Genomic DNA, 13839 nt, shown 5'->3' with positions numbered 1-13839 from the left:
TAAACATCTAATGAAGTCATGAATCAGTCAGAGGGACCAAACCAGTACTTTTACTTTAATACTTTAAAAACATTTTGCTGCTAATACTTTTACTGAAGTGGAATTTTTCGTGCAGGACTTTAGGTATTTTTACTTTGCTGTATTGGTACTTTTACTTAAGCATAGAATCTGAATACTTCATCAACTACTGCTTCATAGAACAACATTTAGAGGGTGTTCTCTGCAAGCCACGTGCTTTTATCCATTGATCAACTGCGCTGCAGCTATTAAATTAAAAAATGCCTTTAGAAGTATTGAAAGAGTCACATATCACACTTGTACGACAGCAGAAGTTCTGTGCCTGAGTTACATGAAACTGATAGGTGAAACATTAAAGATAATACATCCATAAGTCCAGTCTTCATAGGTGATTATAATGTTCAGTTGTTTTTCAGTCTGATTGGAAGTGTTGATTCATCTAAACGGTAGGCTAATGTATTTTGTTTTAATGTTGTTATCAAAAATAGGCAAAATTATCAAAATAAATGCAAACGTGCACAGGAAACTATTTACATAAAGGCAAAAAACTAAAATAAACTAAATCTATTCAAGAATTATTTTTTTTAACAAAATAAATGCAAAAGAATTTTCAGAAACTGAAACAATAAAACTAAACATAAACCAGAGAATTAAAAAAACGAAATCTCCACACACACAAAAAGAAAGCACCAAAATAAGCATTGCAAATGATGTAGAAGGCTGTGATTTGTGGTGCTGTTGAACTGCACTGGGTTATACTGACATCCTAAGTCATTTAAATGGGAGGGACAACATATCAGGTACACCTTTCAGGATAACAGTTTACAGTTTGACTGCAAATACCAAGTCTCAATCTGACTAAATAACAATAATCGATATATATCTATTATTTATTTCTGGGCTGTAGTTTTAAACTTTATGCTTCACCTGTCAGTGGTTCTAACATTGTAAACCCTATAGAAATGACAGGGAGAGGTCAAGGTTCCTTTGGATTCAGGCCTTGTTTTATCATTTTAAAGTGCATGTTTTTTGGCCTCGTTTGCGCTGCGGAGGTGTTTTTATAGCATTCTTGAGAGGGCCCCGCCCACTTCTGGAGCAGGGGAGGAGCTACCTTCTCGGGTTTCAGCCCGAGGTGCTCAGACCGGAGCTGATGTGGGAGCTGATGTAGGAGCTGATGTAGGAGCTGATGTAGGAGCTGATGTAGGAGCCGCCTTCCACCACAGCTCGGCCGAACCTGCGCGTGCTGACATCCCCACCACTGGAATGCTTGTGAGGGAATAACCTGGACTCACGACCCGCCAGGTAAGACCTCACCTGGCCGCCTCACCTGGCCGCTCCCACACAGCGAAGTTCTTCTGTCGGGGTCGAGCGCAGGTTTTTTTTATGTTGTTGGTTGGTTCTCTTCAGGTGCTGAAGTTTCAGGTGCACGACCTCAGTAAGCTTCACTTGAAGGAGTTAGTTGGAGTCCATTGTTTGAAACTGACCACTGAACACATGAACATGAGCAACGATGACGTTAACCAAACTTAACCACCCAAACTTAACCACCCATACGACTAACTTGTGTGTCGCTTTGCAACAGTTCAGTAGTTGTACTTCTTCACGAAGTATATAAACATTAAAACCAACTGCCATAATTTGAGTTTTATTCATTTAAATAAACAGAAATTAATATTTAATGCATTTTACGAATTTCAGTTAACTGACGCAGTTATTTCGCCTCGCGCTGCGTTCGGTGCGTCAATCATCAAACTGCCTCGAGCCTCAAACAGCACGAGCACTTAGCAGATACTGTATGTAACGTACTTTTAATACTACTCAGCTTGTGTGTGCAGTTTATGGTCGTTTTTATGTAATTAAATGAATTGTAAATCAGTATATGTAAACATTGTGTTTACGTGACACTTCAAACCTCAGTCAAAAACCTGCTGAGGAAAATAGCTGTCAGCCTTTTGGCTCAAAAATCAAATCAGATATGTGCAGTTGAATGTTGCATATTTTGTAGCTGTCCTGTTGATCAGCAGGCCGCCTGGGCACTGAACAGGTTCACTGGAGCTCAAGCTTCTGGGATGTGGTGTCATTTTTTCCAGGTGAGGTCACTCCAAGGGCAATAAAGGCATCAAGTAATCAGTAAATGATGATGCTGACTTGGGACCGACCCAGTGCACAGAATGAGAAATCAGACATCAAACAACATTAACATTGAATGGAAAATCTTTCACATATTAAAAATTCATACACAGATCCATGTTTTTTCTCTCCAAAAGGCTCTAATTTGTAAAAAGACCACCACCAACAACAACAACAAAACAATATGAGGGCCCATTATTATAATTAATATTATTATTATTATTATTATTTTGATTATTGCTGTGGTGTTCAGTCAAAGTGAAATGTGCACTAAATGTCAGCAGAGTAAACTGCGTTGGCTCATTCTGATGACTCAAAGGATCAGTCGTCTTTAAACTGGCTTTGTGCTCATTTTTCTTGTTTGTGTAACTTCAATGCATCCTGTCAAAAATGTCAAAATGGTCTCAGACAAAGAGGAAACTCTAGGGTTGCATAACAACACCCATCCTGTCCTCTCCGTCCGTCGGACGTGCGGGCAGGTATGCACGAGGTACGACTCGAAGAGTAACCGCAGACCTGAGAACATTCAGACAAGCAGGTACACGTGAAAACATACGGAAAGCTGCAACACGGTTACAAACTGCACATGACGGTTGTACGTCGGCGGGTCTGGAGAGCCTTCGGGCTCGCTGCAAACTTTCTCTCGTCTGTGGTGGCCCGTCTTGTCCCGAGGCACATCTGAGAAGCTCAGACAGGAAGTCACGGAAATAAAACTCAATGCAGAATAAAACCATTCAGGATCCGTTCTTCACCGATCAGCCCCGATCCTTTGTTTTGATCACGTACTTCCTGTGCGGTCGCAGGTCTGTGAACTCCAGCTGTGCCACCAGATGGTTAAATGCAGCTTTTGTTCAGCCTGAAACAATGTTCTTATTCACAAAGAGCAAATGGCGCACTTTTCCCCCGTTGTTTTCCAGAGATCACCTGCCTACACAAATCACTCTCCTACAGCTGTTTCACTGTATTTCAAAATGACAAACTACAGTCCTTTGAAATGTGTTTGATTCACGCCTTCACATTCAAGTCACATGTTCTCATGAAGTTTGTGATGTGTTGCAGCAGAGTGGAAACTTTCTGCATTTCCTCAAGATAACTTTGAGAGAACGATGGGAGGGTTTCCCCCTTTCAGTGTGTCCTCATCGGGAGAACGTAGAACCTTTTCGTTCCCATAACTACGTTTTGTGGGGACTTTTTTTTAGCTCCTCCCCCGTTGCCATAGGAACTGTGGTGACACAGGAGCACAGACAACCGGCAGGTTTAAAACACACAGTAAACAGGTGAACTACAGAATAAAGTTTCAACTGGAGGCACACAATACTGAGAAATGTGCTGGCTTTATTAAGCCGATACACATCAGAGGAAATGCAAATGTTTCACAATAAAAGTCTTTTTATAGGGTGATTTCTTCCTTATGAAAGGCTACAGGGCTTTTAGTTTGAAAAATATAGGAAATGCAAATGGTAGCGTATCATAAGGAGGCTTCAAGTGAATCAGTTAATAAATATTAAATGTAATTATGAGTACTGTGAATGTTCCTTTTGTTTTTATTGGCCCTCTTGAATGAAACACGCTTTGGATCTTCAAACAGAAGGATTCACATCCAATTTTCTTCTCTAAATTAATAAGATGTGTTAGTCATTCACCTTGTTTTTTTTTTATTTTATTTTATTTTATCCAAATCAAAAAAAAAAAAATTAACTCATCAGTTTACATTCTGCATGTAACTTCCTTTTACTGTAACTGTGAAGATGAATTTCAACCGGATCAAGTAAACTGAAAGCTGCATGGCGGAGCGTCGCTCCGGCAGCAGAGAGTCTTTTCTCAGGTCCCGTCGGCGCTCCGAATGCAAACAGCAAAAGGCCTCATAACCCTTTTGGTTGTGGGGTGAATCAGCGGGGGCGTAGAAAGTCCCCAGAACTGTGTGGTCCGAAAACGCCTTTTATATTAATGAAAAACGTTCAGTCGGGGAACCAGAACTAGTCGAAGGCATTTGGTGCACATTGTAGTGGTGAACGTTGACCTGCTCAGACGGAGGCGTGTTGGTTTCATGGCCTCTTCAAGCGCTGCTTGTTTGTTGATGTTACAGCTCTGTGTGTCATTAGCTGTGAAGTTTGAGGGTCCGTAACGGGGACAAGCACCGACACATCTGCAGTCCGACTCGGCCATAAAAGAGTTCCCATGGGAAAAGCTGAAGGGACGTGTTTGTCACCACCTGTTTTTGTTTTCTGACACCCAGCTGGTATTAAACAAAATAATAGTTGAAAAAAGGAAACTTCGAAACACAACTGGATTAATTGTTTAGACGATAAATTGAATTTGCTTAAAAGAAAACTCAGATAGAAGTTGATTTTGCTGTCATGGAAAAGAAAGAAAAGCAGCAAATCTTTACATTTGAGCAACTTTTATAATATTTAAGAATACTTGATTATCAAAACAAATTGTTGATCTTTAATTGACATCAATTGACATGATATACGAGGTTTTCACGCACCAGTCAGCCACATCTCTTTAATCTAAAAGATAAATGAAAATGAAGTTCATATAAAATGGTCACAGCATTGTTTTTTTCATGTTTTTAGGCTCCACTCATGTCGCCTCACCTCCTTCCTTCATCATCATCATCATCATCATCGTCTTTCTGGCTCATGCTGTGTTTCCTGCTCGGTGTCCTCCTGCTGCTGTCCCCGGGGGTCCACGGCCAAGGTAGTCTGCCTCTCCTTATCACCCCTTAATTAGCACAAATAGAGGAGTGTGTTACAGCTGAGGGGGCCGGATATGATGACGTTGCTTTAATTAAACTATTGATAAAATGATAACACTGACATAAAACAGGGTGCTGACATCTTCTGTCTCACACTGCCAAAACAAATCTCACACCAAAATAAGAGGAAGCCTCAAAGTCCTTCTTTTATGATTATATATGATAACGCAACTTTTTTTCTGCACAACAGGCTTTTCTCCCATTTCAGCACCAATACTGGAGAGCAGCAGAATCCATATGAGCGTCTCCAAAGCCAGATGCATTAATGCACATTGCATTCATTAAATTTATTACATTTTTACATTTTACAATCTCGCAGCATGATATTTGCAGTATTGTCATTATTGTGCGTGCAGACGTGTTCCCTCTTTAATCATTAAAGTAATGACCAAAATATGACAGCAGGGAACCGACTAACAATGAAAACACATGTTATCGTATCATAAGTTGCTGTATTTAGATAAATGATCATCATACATGGAGATCATTTTCAGTGTCACGCAGTCAGTAGTTTTGGTTTTGTTATTAACTATTTATTTGGGGTTGTCTTTTTTTTTCTGGGTAATTTAAAAGGTAAATTGTTATAATAATAATTACAATTATTAGTATTTCTAACATATCAATACCCAACCCACACAAAAAAGTGTATTAAATGTGAACAAAGAATATTTGGTTAATTTTCTCAGAATACTAATTTGTAATATTTTTTCATGCATCGGTGCAACTCAATAATATTTATTGCGTTTGAGAATTTCCCAGTTTTTCCTTATTTATATTTCCTGTTTACTTTATGCTACAGTTCATAAAAGAAACAATCAGGAAAAACTGAAAAGGGCTTAAACTAAAAATGATGAACAGCTGCTCTTTGCCCACAAATCACGGAGTACAATACGGACTCTGTGTTTGTGTGTTGTTGTTGTTAGTGGGTCTGTCAGACCTTGACCCCGTCTCTCTAAATCCCCGTCGGACCCCATCTGATCCTCTGCCAGGCGACCAACAGGATGAAGACCCTCCAGAGGCCCCTGGTCCACACACACACACACACACACACACACACACACACACACACACACACACACACACACACACACACACACACACACACACACACACACACACACACACACACATGCATGGAAGTCAGAAAAAGATCCGTTGAGTGCTGAGGGTCATACGTCCACAGACGTGATGAAGACAGAGTTCTGTGATTCATGCAGTTCGGTCTTCGTTGCTTCCGTTTACCCTCCACCCCCACCCCCATCTTTCTCTCCATTTATTACCCCACTACATACTACATACAAAAACCCTGTCACAGTGTAACTCTGTGACACTCTCTCTGACATGACCTTTGACCCTCCAGTCCCCAAACCGGCGCCCTGTTCCTGTTCCTCCACCAGAAGAGAGGACAGGGCACGCTTTGATGGATGGAGGGGCAGCTGGAGGGATGGACGGGTGGAGGACGGGAGCACGGGAACATGAAAGACATGGCTTGTTGGAAAAACCCCTGCTGGAAATTATGGAGATGAAGTCTGAACAAGAGATGGATTTGATTTGTGGGGAAGGAAGCGAGAGGGGTCAGACCGCCGTGGAGGGCGGGAGGAGTCAAGTGTTTTTCATCTTTGAAAATACTGCAACTGTCACTTTCTTTTGACCCAAATCTTTGACGAAATGACCAGAACAGGGTTTTTTGGGGTTTTCTCCCCCTTATCTCTGTCAAGGTCGTCTGAAGCTGACAGTCCTGTCTGAAGACAGACTGCAGATGAAATGGAAGGAGGCTGACGGACCCGTTCAGGGCTACAAGGTCCGAGTGAGACCGATCTCAGGTGAGACTTTCCAAGTGATGAAAGCAGTCCTTTGTGAAATTTTAACAAAAAATGAAATAACTTGATTGCACTCATCCACAAAGTGAGCAGCCTTGTATGAGCAGAAAAAAAAAAATCTTTATTTATTTAGAATCACATAGTAACTCCATTAAAAGAATATGTTCTGTATTTTTAAGTACTATCATTTTTTTCCATTTGTTTGTAAATTTATTTCTTCCATCATGAAATTGATTGACCAAAATCCAAACTCAATCTGATCAAACGCATTTGTCTGAAGTTGAAGCCTTGGTTTCCCTCCTCTAGTATTAACTGCATATAAATGTGGTGTGACAGTATCTTTCATCCAGACTGCCATGAATGTGTCAGCTCCCTCTCCTCCCCTCTTTCTTCACATCTGTGCTTCATCCTGCCCCTCAAACATCTTTCTTATGATTGTTTTCCTTCTTATCTGCCATTCCTCGCTGAATTCGGTCTGACACAAGACTCGTGGTGCCTGGAGGTGGAGGATCTGGGAGGGGGCAGCAGTTAGGAGCATGAAAAGGTGGTGTTGACGAGATTAAAGGGAGAAGGAAGTCCAATTCTGGAAAGTGCATTAAAAAGAATTGCAGAAGGTTGCAACATACATCTGCCACAGGGGAAACGGAAGAGGAGGCAGTGCATCATTTATATAGACAAGAAAAGATGGTGAAGACAAGATGGAGAAGAAAGAGTGATCACACAGCATGTCGCTGAGAAGTCCCAAAAACATCTGGAGGGAATTTCTTCAAATTTGGCACAAATGTTCACTCGGTTTCAAGAATGACCCGATTCGATTTTGTTGGTCAAAGACCACTGTGAACTCATTCTTGTGTGTGCAACATGACAGGAATACATTGGTCACAGGTCAAAGGTTACTGGTACTTCACAAAACCACAGACTGGATATAAAAGTGTTCGTAGCTTCAGGTCTGAAAAATGGTTCCGATGCAGAAGTTCCTGAAGGTGCAATACCACTAAGTGCCACTAGAGGTCGGCTCTACAGTACACATTGATGCATAAATATAAGAACAGAACTGAAAACAGGCGTTCTTGTTCTGATTTCTTAAAATTTTGGGGCAATAAAGATCTCAGCCCCCGACACCGCAGGAGTCCCGGCTCTCACCCCAAACGCTTGTCTTTTCCAGAGGTGCCGCAGCCGGAGCTGATGCTGACCACCACCCGGGGCCGGGCAACGGTGGCAGGACTGGACTCCAGTCAGGAATATTCCCTCCAAGTCCTCGTCCTCAATGGAACCACAGAGAAACTTCTCGCAAAGAGACGATTCACCAGTAAGAAACCCACCTGTCTGATTTATAGTTCCTAAAATGAGCAAATTTCAGATAACTCTTGCAGCTCTGTCAAATTATACGAATATTATATTTTGATAAGGTCTATATATGGGCTTTATCTTTTGTTGTCTACAGAATTCTTAGAGATAAAAGTAAGTAGAAAGATTGTGTTTGCAGTGAACAGGATGAACATAGTATCGTAAAGAAATAGATAAAAGAGTGTGGACCACAGACTGGATATAAAAGAGTCCGTAGCTTCAGGTCTCAAAAAAGGTTCCGATCCAGAAGTGTCTTCAGCTGCAATACCAGCGAGTGCCACCAGAGGTCGGCTCCAAAAAGCCTCCGGCTCCATAGACTCCCATTCAACTTCTGTCATCAAATCCAAAGTGAATAAAATGTGTCCATCAGTTATCTCGGTGTTGTTAGCTAAAGTCACTCCTTCTTATTAGTTTTCTGGAGGTCCATCTGAAAATAATCCCTCATTCATTAGAAAAGAAGATTCAAGAAGACCTGTTTTTGGGGGCGTGTCTGTTTGATTGACAGGCCTGTGGTGCAGTCAGGTTACAGCTATCGGTGGGCGGGACGTAGTATCGTCAGGTTTCCGATCAGATCGGTCAGATCCACCTCTGGCTCCTCCCCCAGCTCGTCCAAATATGGTCACTTCCTGCTCCAAACCGCTCTGAACTAACAAAGATGGTGACGGACAGAATCTGAACTGGAGGATTCATAACGTTCACAAACCAATGGATAACGTAAAAAAAAAAAACGTAGATATGTATGCGTGAGTAAAACTGCATATCTATACGAGCCATCTTAAATAGTAAAGGGATTTTTTTTTTCCAATTTGCAATCTACTCATTTCAATCCCAACTAACTGCAGCTGAAAAAAACATGATGTGATGTACGACACTGATCAGAGACTAAAAGAAACACGGTCCTTCTGCTGTTGACTCAGTTGGTACTGTGAGATACCATTGCAAAGACAAGAGTCATATTGTAGGACATTCTTACCTTTGTGAGTGCAGTGGCTGGACACACACACACACTGTGGGTGGGTATACAGTACACACTGCCACCGCCTGATTACAGGCTGTGTTTGAACTTACCGTGTTTACTTACGCGAGGGAAGTGTTGTAAATCTGCCCTCTAACGCTTGTTCATCTGTGGCCCACAAAGTCCACCTTTACCAGCGTCCGTGGTGGCTCTGTACCCACAGCATGTCTGTGTTTCAGGATGAGCAGCTTCCAGAGAGGAAAACACTCAAGTTTACTGCTCATTTGTAGAGAAGAATGAGGCGTCAGCTGTTTTTGGAAGATGAGGAAACACTATTCTCACACTACTCCTCACCTCCTCACAGCTCTCGGTCTATAAACCCCCTCCCCTCACTGATTTGTGAGTGCCTGTCACTTTTGCCACTTTATTGTTAGTCTGTGATTGATTCCCTCCCGGGGCTCATATGGGATCGTATAACATGTGGATGTTGCCTGTGGTTGCTTGCTGGCTCAGTGATAGTAGGTTACCGTGCCGAGCCGAGCGTGCCCGGGCAGGCTAGGAAAGAAAAAAAACACCTCCATTTGGAAATTCGTAACACCGGCTGTCACTCAGGAATGATGGCAGTCTGGGAATTCCTTCCTGATGCGTCTTTGTCTTTTCCCATCGGATTTAACCACCTCGAGGCTGCGTGCTTGTTTCGAGCCGTGGCGGTGATTGTAGGTTACCATGTCGAGGCAATTCTTACTTCCTCGGAAATGTCACCCTCAATTTGCCGTTGTTGACCTCGTCTCTTGACTCCAGACAAGGATTTGCTCGCAACAGCTGGTGAAGCAGTTGAGCCAGAGAAGTTACAGCGTACCAAACGCAATCTAGCTTTAACTCTAACATGTTTAATGTTCTGTCTCTAACCTCAAACCTTCAGAGTACTGAAATCCAGTAAATAAATAGACACGTCATCCCGAGAATGAAGAGTCCTGTAAAGCTTTACTTTTTGATCAAAAGCAGAGGAAATTCAACTTTTTTACATAAAAAAAACAAAAAAAAACACGATTAGCTAAGTTACTGTGCAGCTTTTACTTCATCATCATCATCATCATCATCGGCCTTTTGAAAGCTATTAATTCAATACAATGTCACGAAACTGACGGCAAGAATGAATCACTTACTGATGCATTATCACAGCAGGAGCCGAACCAGATGCCCCTGAGTGCTACTTTTTAATCCTGCTGTTTATAAATATAGCTTTTATTCAGGTGATGGTCACTTAGAGTTGTAGTTCTTGATTAACCGTTGGCTGTACGGAGGGCAGTCTTGGTCTAGTGATTACTATTACTGACAATATTACACAGTCCCTCCAGGAAATCGCGATCTTGTGATCGTAATAATTAACAACAATTCCAGCAAACTCTTGCAAATTGTTGGAGCATGCAATTTTTTTTATTTGCGCGACCTTTCTGCAAAACAAAAAGTCATCAACTGAATCTGTGCTGAAAGTATTGACGACATAAAGGAGGTCTTTTCAAACAAAACTCACTTTATTAACAAAAATAACTCTGAAATCAGAAAGGTTTTTCTCCTGTTTCATCACCAAATAAAACCTAATAAAACTAGCAGAAAAACAGGAAGTGACGGGGTTTGTGGGAAATGTGTTCTTCACATTAAAATGATGTGATTAAATGTTTGTGATCAGAGGAAGTGATTCCATATTACTGGATGTTAAATGAGTTTTCTCCACACGTCCAGTTGTCAGAGACGTCTCTTTGTTGGTTTCATCCAGCAGGTCTATGTGTTGAATGAACATGAATTAAACAGCATCTAAAGCTCTTATTTTGACAGCTGATGTAGTCCTTGTTTCTATATTCCAGTCACAGACGCTCTGTTCTGGAAACATACGCAGCTTCTAGGACCTTTTAGGAACTTTAAGCTTCATGGTTCTAAGTTCAATAAATAAAATAAAAAAGTTTAGAGCTAAAATATTTCTGTGATGTGCAGCAGGATTATTATCACAGGAAGTGATTTATTGTTTATTCCTTTATCAGGCAGTGCTTTAAAAAAATAATATTTCGAGAGTAATTACAATTTTATTGATTTTAATACGAGTATAGATTATTGCGATGCACTTTCTCTCCTCCAGTGGAGGGTCTGCGGGAGGAGGAGATGATCCGCAGCGGCAGCCGGGAGCAGAGGAAGAAGATGTTGCCCGGCGGGTCGGGGTCGGGAGACCTGGACGATGTAACAGAGGCTCTGCAGGGTCTGCCAACGGTTCTGTATCCACAGCCCACGACCACCACCGCTGCTACAACGACCGCAGGTAGGCCCGGCTATAGGATATCAATAATAACAACAACAACAACAACAACAACACACACACACATGTTGGTGTTATTACAGTACAGTGTGATGACTTAGGTCAGGGGTGTCAAACACACGGCCCGCCAGGGGGTCCAGCTCGGCCCGCCGGATGACTTTGCTAAGTGTGAAAATTACAGAAAGACATAAATTCCATTTCTGAGAATATGGAGGTTTATGAGTACAAACGTTTTGTTATTTTTTTTTTTTTAATCGATCCAGTAATTGCTTCAAAAACAGCGTAAATGCGACGTCTGCTCCGGAGGAAGAAGCGCTCGGTGCCACAGGCAGCCGCGCTCGCTGCTCGCTTTGTGACACGTTTGACGTGAAACGCGTCACAAAGCGAGGGAATCTGCAGAGGAGAGCCGGGGCAGATAAACAGTGGGCTGATGTCTGAGTTTTTGGTCTTTATGTTTCTAGTTTATTGTAGAAAGATCTTAAAATAGGGTTTATCATCCAAAAACCTTCACCAATGATTTAAACAAAGAGAAATATTGTTGTTATGTATGCGTTATTATGCTATGATTTTACTGGTCTGGCCCACTTGAGATCAAAGTGGGCAGTATGTGGCCCCTTAACTAAAATGAGTTTGACACCCCTGACTTAGGTTGAAGCAACTCAAGAAGCAATTCACACCCAAACCCCATAAATGTCTTAAGAAAGATTTTAAAATGAACTTTTATATATTCGCTGCAAAATGTTTGCTTGTTATGAACCTTTAAATCAGATCATTTCCACCGAGCGTGGAGAAGTAATGCTTTTTATCTGCCACGTCTGAAGTGATGCAGTCACTGTAACCTTCAGTCGCCGTGGAGGTCCGTCGGTCTGACTCTTTAACACGTCCTCGCTGTGACTGTTGAAGAGAATTACTGCACTGCTGGAGGTTATTATAGCGCGGCTCAAGCACTTTAATTATATTCTGATATATTCTCCACGACTGCACAGAGCTGCACATTTTTAGCTATAAATATCCGCAATGCTTTACTTTTTGCCCGGAATCTGAATGGAGATGCTGTTTAAATGCTGCGGGGGGGAAGGAGCTGCTCTTCCACCCAAATCTGGGTTGATGTCTGCTTAAATGTCTTCAAGATATTGGAAGTATTGCTGCTAGTCGAAGCAACATGTTGCACAGTCGCCATCAACCCCCTTTTTTTTTCTGTCATCGTCATGACAGTGTCACTGGCTGCCGGAGTGAATCGCCGTCATTGAAGTCCGTCTCACCAGCGTCGAGTCTATTTCTGACAGAAGCCGTTCGGAGACTGCGGAATGATGAACAGAGCAGGAAGTCGGTCAAGAAAATAAGATAAAATTGCAAAAGCACATCACTACATCACCGTCGACTCCTGCGGTCTTTCAATCTGGAAAATAAATGCCTTCTCCTTCTGCTACAGACACAGTATGTGATTGTGACGAACATCTTGCCGTCACCGTGGGTTCTTTCAGGGTGAACGAACAACAACCAGCCAAAGTACTGCTCAACGTGTTTATTCCAAACACAAACAATATCAATCACCGTGTGCTCTTCTGCCGACCATCTGAGCACGCGTCACGCGTCACACGTCCGGCTGCAGCCAGCCTGCTGCTCAGTCTCTCCAGGAGTGCGAACCCTCTTGTGTCCTGCTACTTGTTTTTTAAGGAGAAGAGAGGGACAATCAGGGATGTGATTCAGCTGGGGTGAATTAAGCCCCTTCCAGGGACCGTTCCCTGAACCACTCCCCCAATCAGTCCCTCCTGCAGCTGAGCCAAACCACGCCCTAGTACCACAGTGATTTAATTACACAATAAACAGGAGGATTCATGTTTTAATGACTAAAACACAGCAGCTGTATTAACTGTGTCTGCAGGCTGCAGCACAAAGTAGGAAATAACAACAATAAACACAAAACGGACAAAAAAGAAACTGTTTGACAACGTTCACCCGCGATAGAAGAACAGACATCAAGGAAACATGATCAAATGAGGAGGGAAGATAAAACAACAGCACGCTTCAGACATGCTGCCGGTGGAGATGAAGCCGTGCAGAGGACTGAAGAAAATAGGGACTCGTGTTCAGTGGAAGATGCAGGTAAACCTGAAATGCTCCCATAAAGTGGACAAAACGACGCTGGTGGATGCTTCACTGGATCATTGGCACGAGGCTTTTTTTCCCCCCTAACAGCTATTTTTTTAGTGTTTCTCTGCGCTTCCCTCATAGCTCTTTTAAAATGAACCGAACGATACAGACGTGACCTGAACCGCGACCAGAGAACCGAAGTGGTCCGATTTTCTCTCCACCCATACAACAGATTCACGTGCAACCACACTTTGTGTTCAGCAGCCCTCTGCAGCTTTGACTAATCCTGTTAAAAATCTACAACAGAACTCCCTGGTGCTCATTTTCATCTCTGCTCTGATCTTTCGTGGCCTTTCTTTGTCGTTATGATGCTACAACAGTGTGTGATACAGAAAACACACACCTA

The 13839-nt window shown here is 42.3% G+C and overlaps 1 protein-coding gene across 3 annotated transcripts in view; it reads left to right on the top strand.

The window, feature by feature from the left end:
* The first annotated feature begins 1188 nt into the window (after nt 1-1188).
* LOC138210208 (collagen alpha-1(XX) chain) overlaps nt 1189-13839 on the top strand; it is a 34495-nt gene continuing 21844 nt past the window's right edge. For 2 of the 3 annotated variants that reach the window (XM_069169225.1, XM_069169224.1), the window contains exons 1-5: nt 1189-1320; nt 4728-4851; nt 6628-6732; nt 7895-8038; nt 11166-11342. In XM_069169225.1, the coding sequence (XP_069025326.1) occupies nt 4737-4851; nt 6628-6732; nt 7895-8038; nt 11166-11342 (541 nt within the window). In that variant the 5' untranslated portion in view covers nt 1189-1320; nt 4728-4736. Of the gene's footprint in view, nt 1321-4727; nt 4852-6627; nt 6733-7894; nt 8039-11165; nt 11343-12606; nt 13446-13839 lie in introns of those variants that run through there. The other variant, XM_069169226.1, reaches the window with a different exon arrangement.

Source organism: Embiotoca jacksoni, unplaced genomic scaffold (genome assembly GCF_022577435.1).
Source record: "Embiotoca jacksoni isolate LCO1_2020_lvr unplaced genomic scaffold, fEmbJac1.0.p SCAF_43, whole genome shotgun sequence".
Taxonomy (NCBI): Eukaryota; Metazoa; Chordata; class Actinopteri; family Embiotocidae; genus Embiotoca; species Embiotoca jacksoni.
This window is presented reverse-complemented; position numbering and strand designations above follow the sequence as displayed.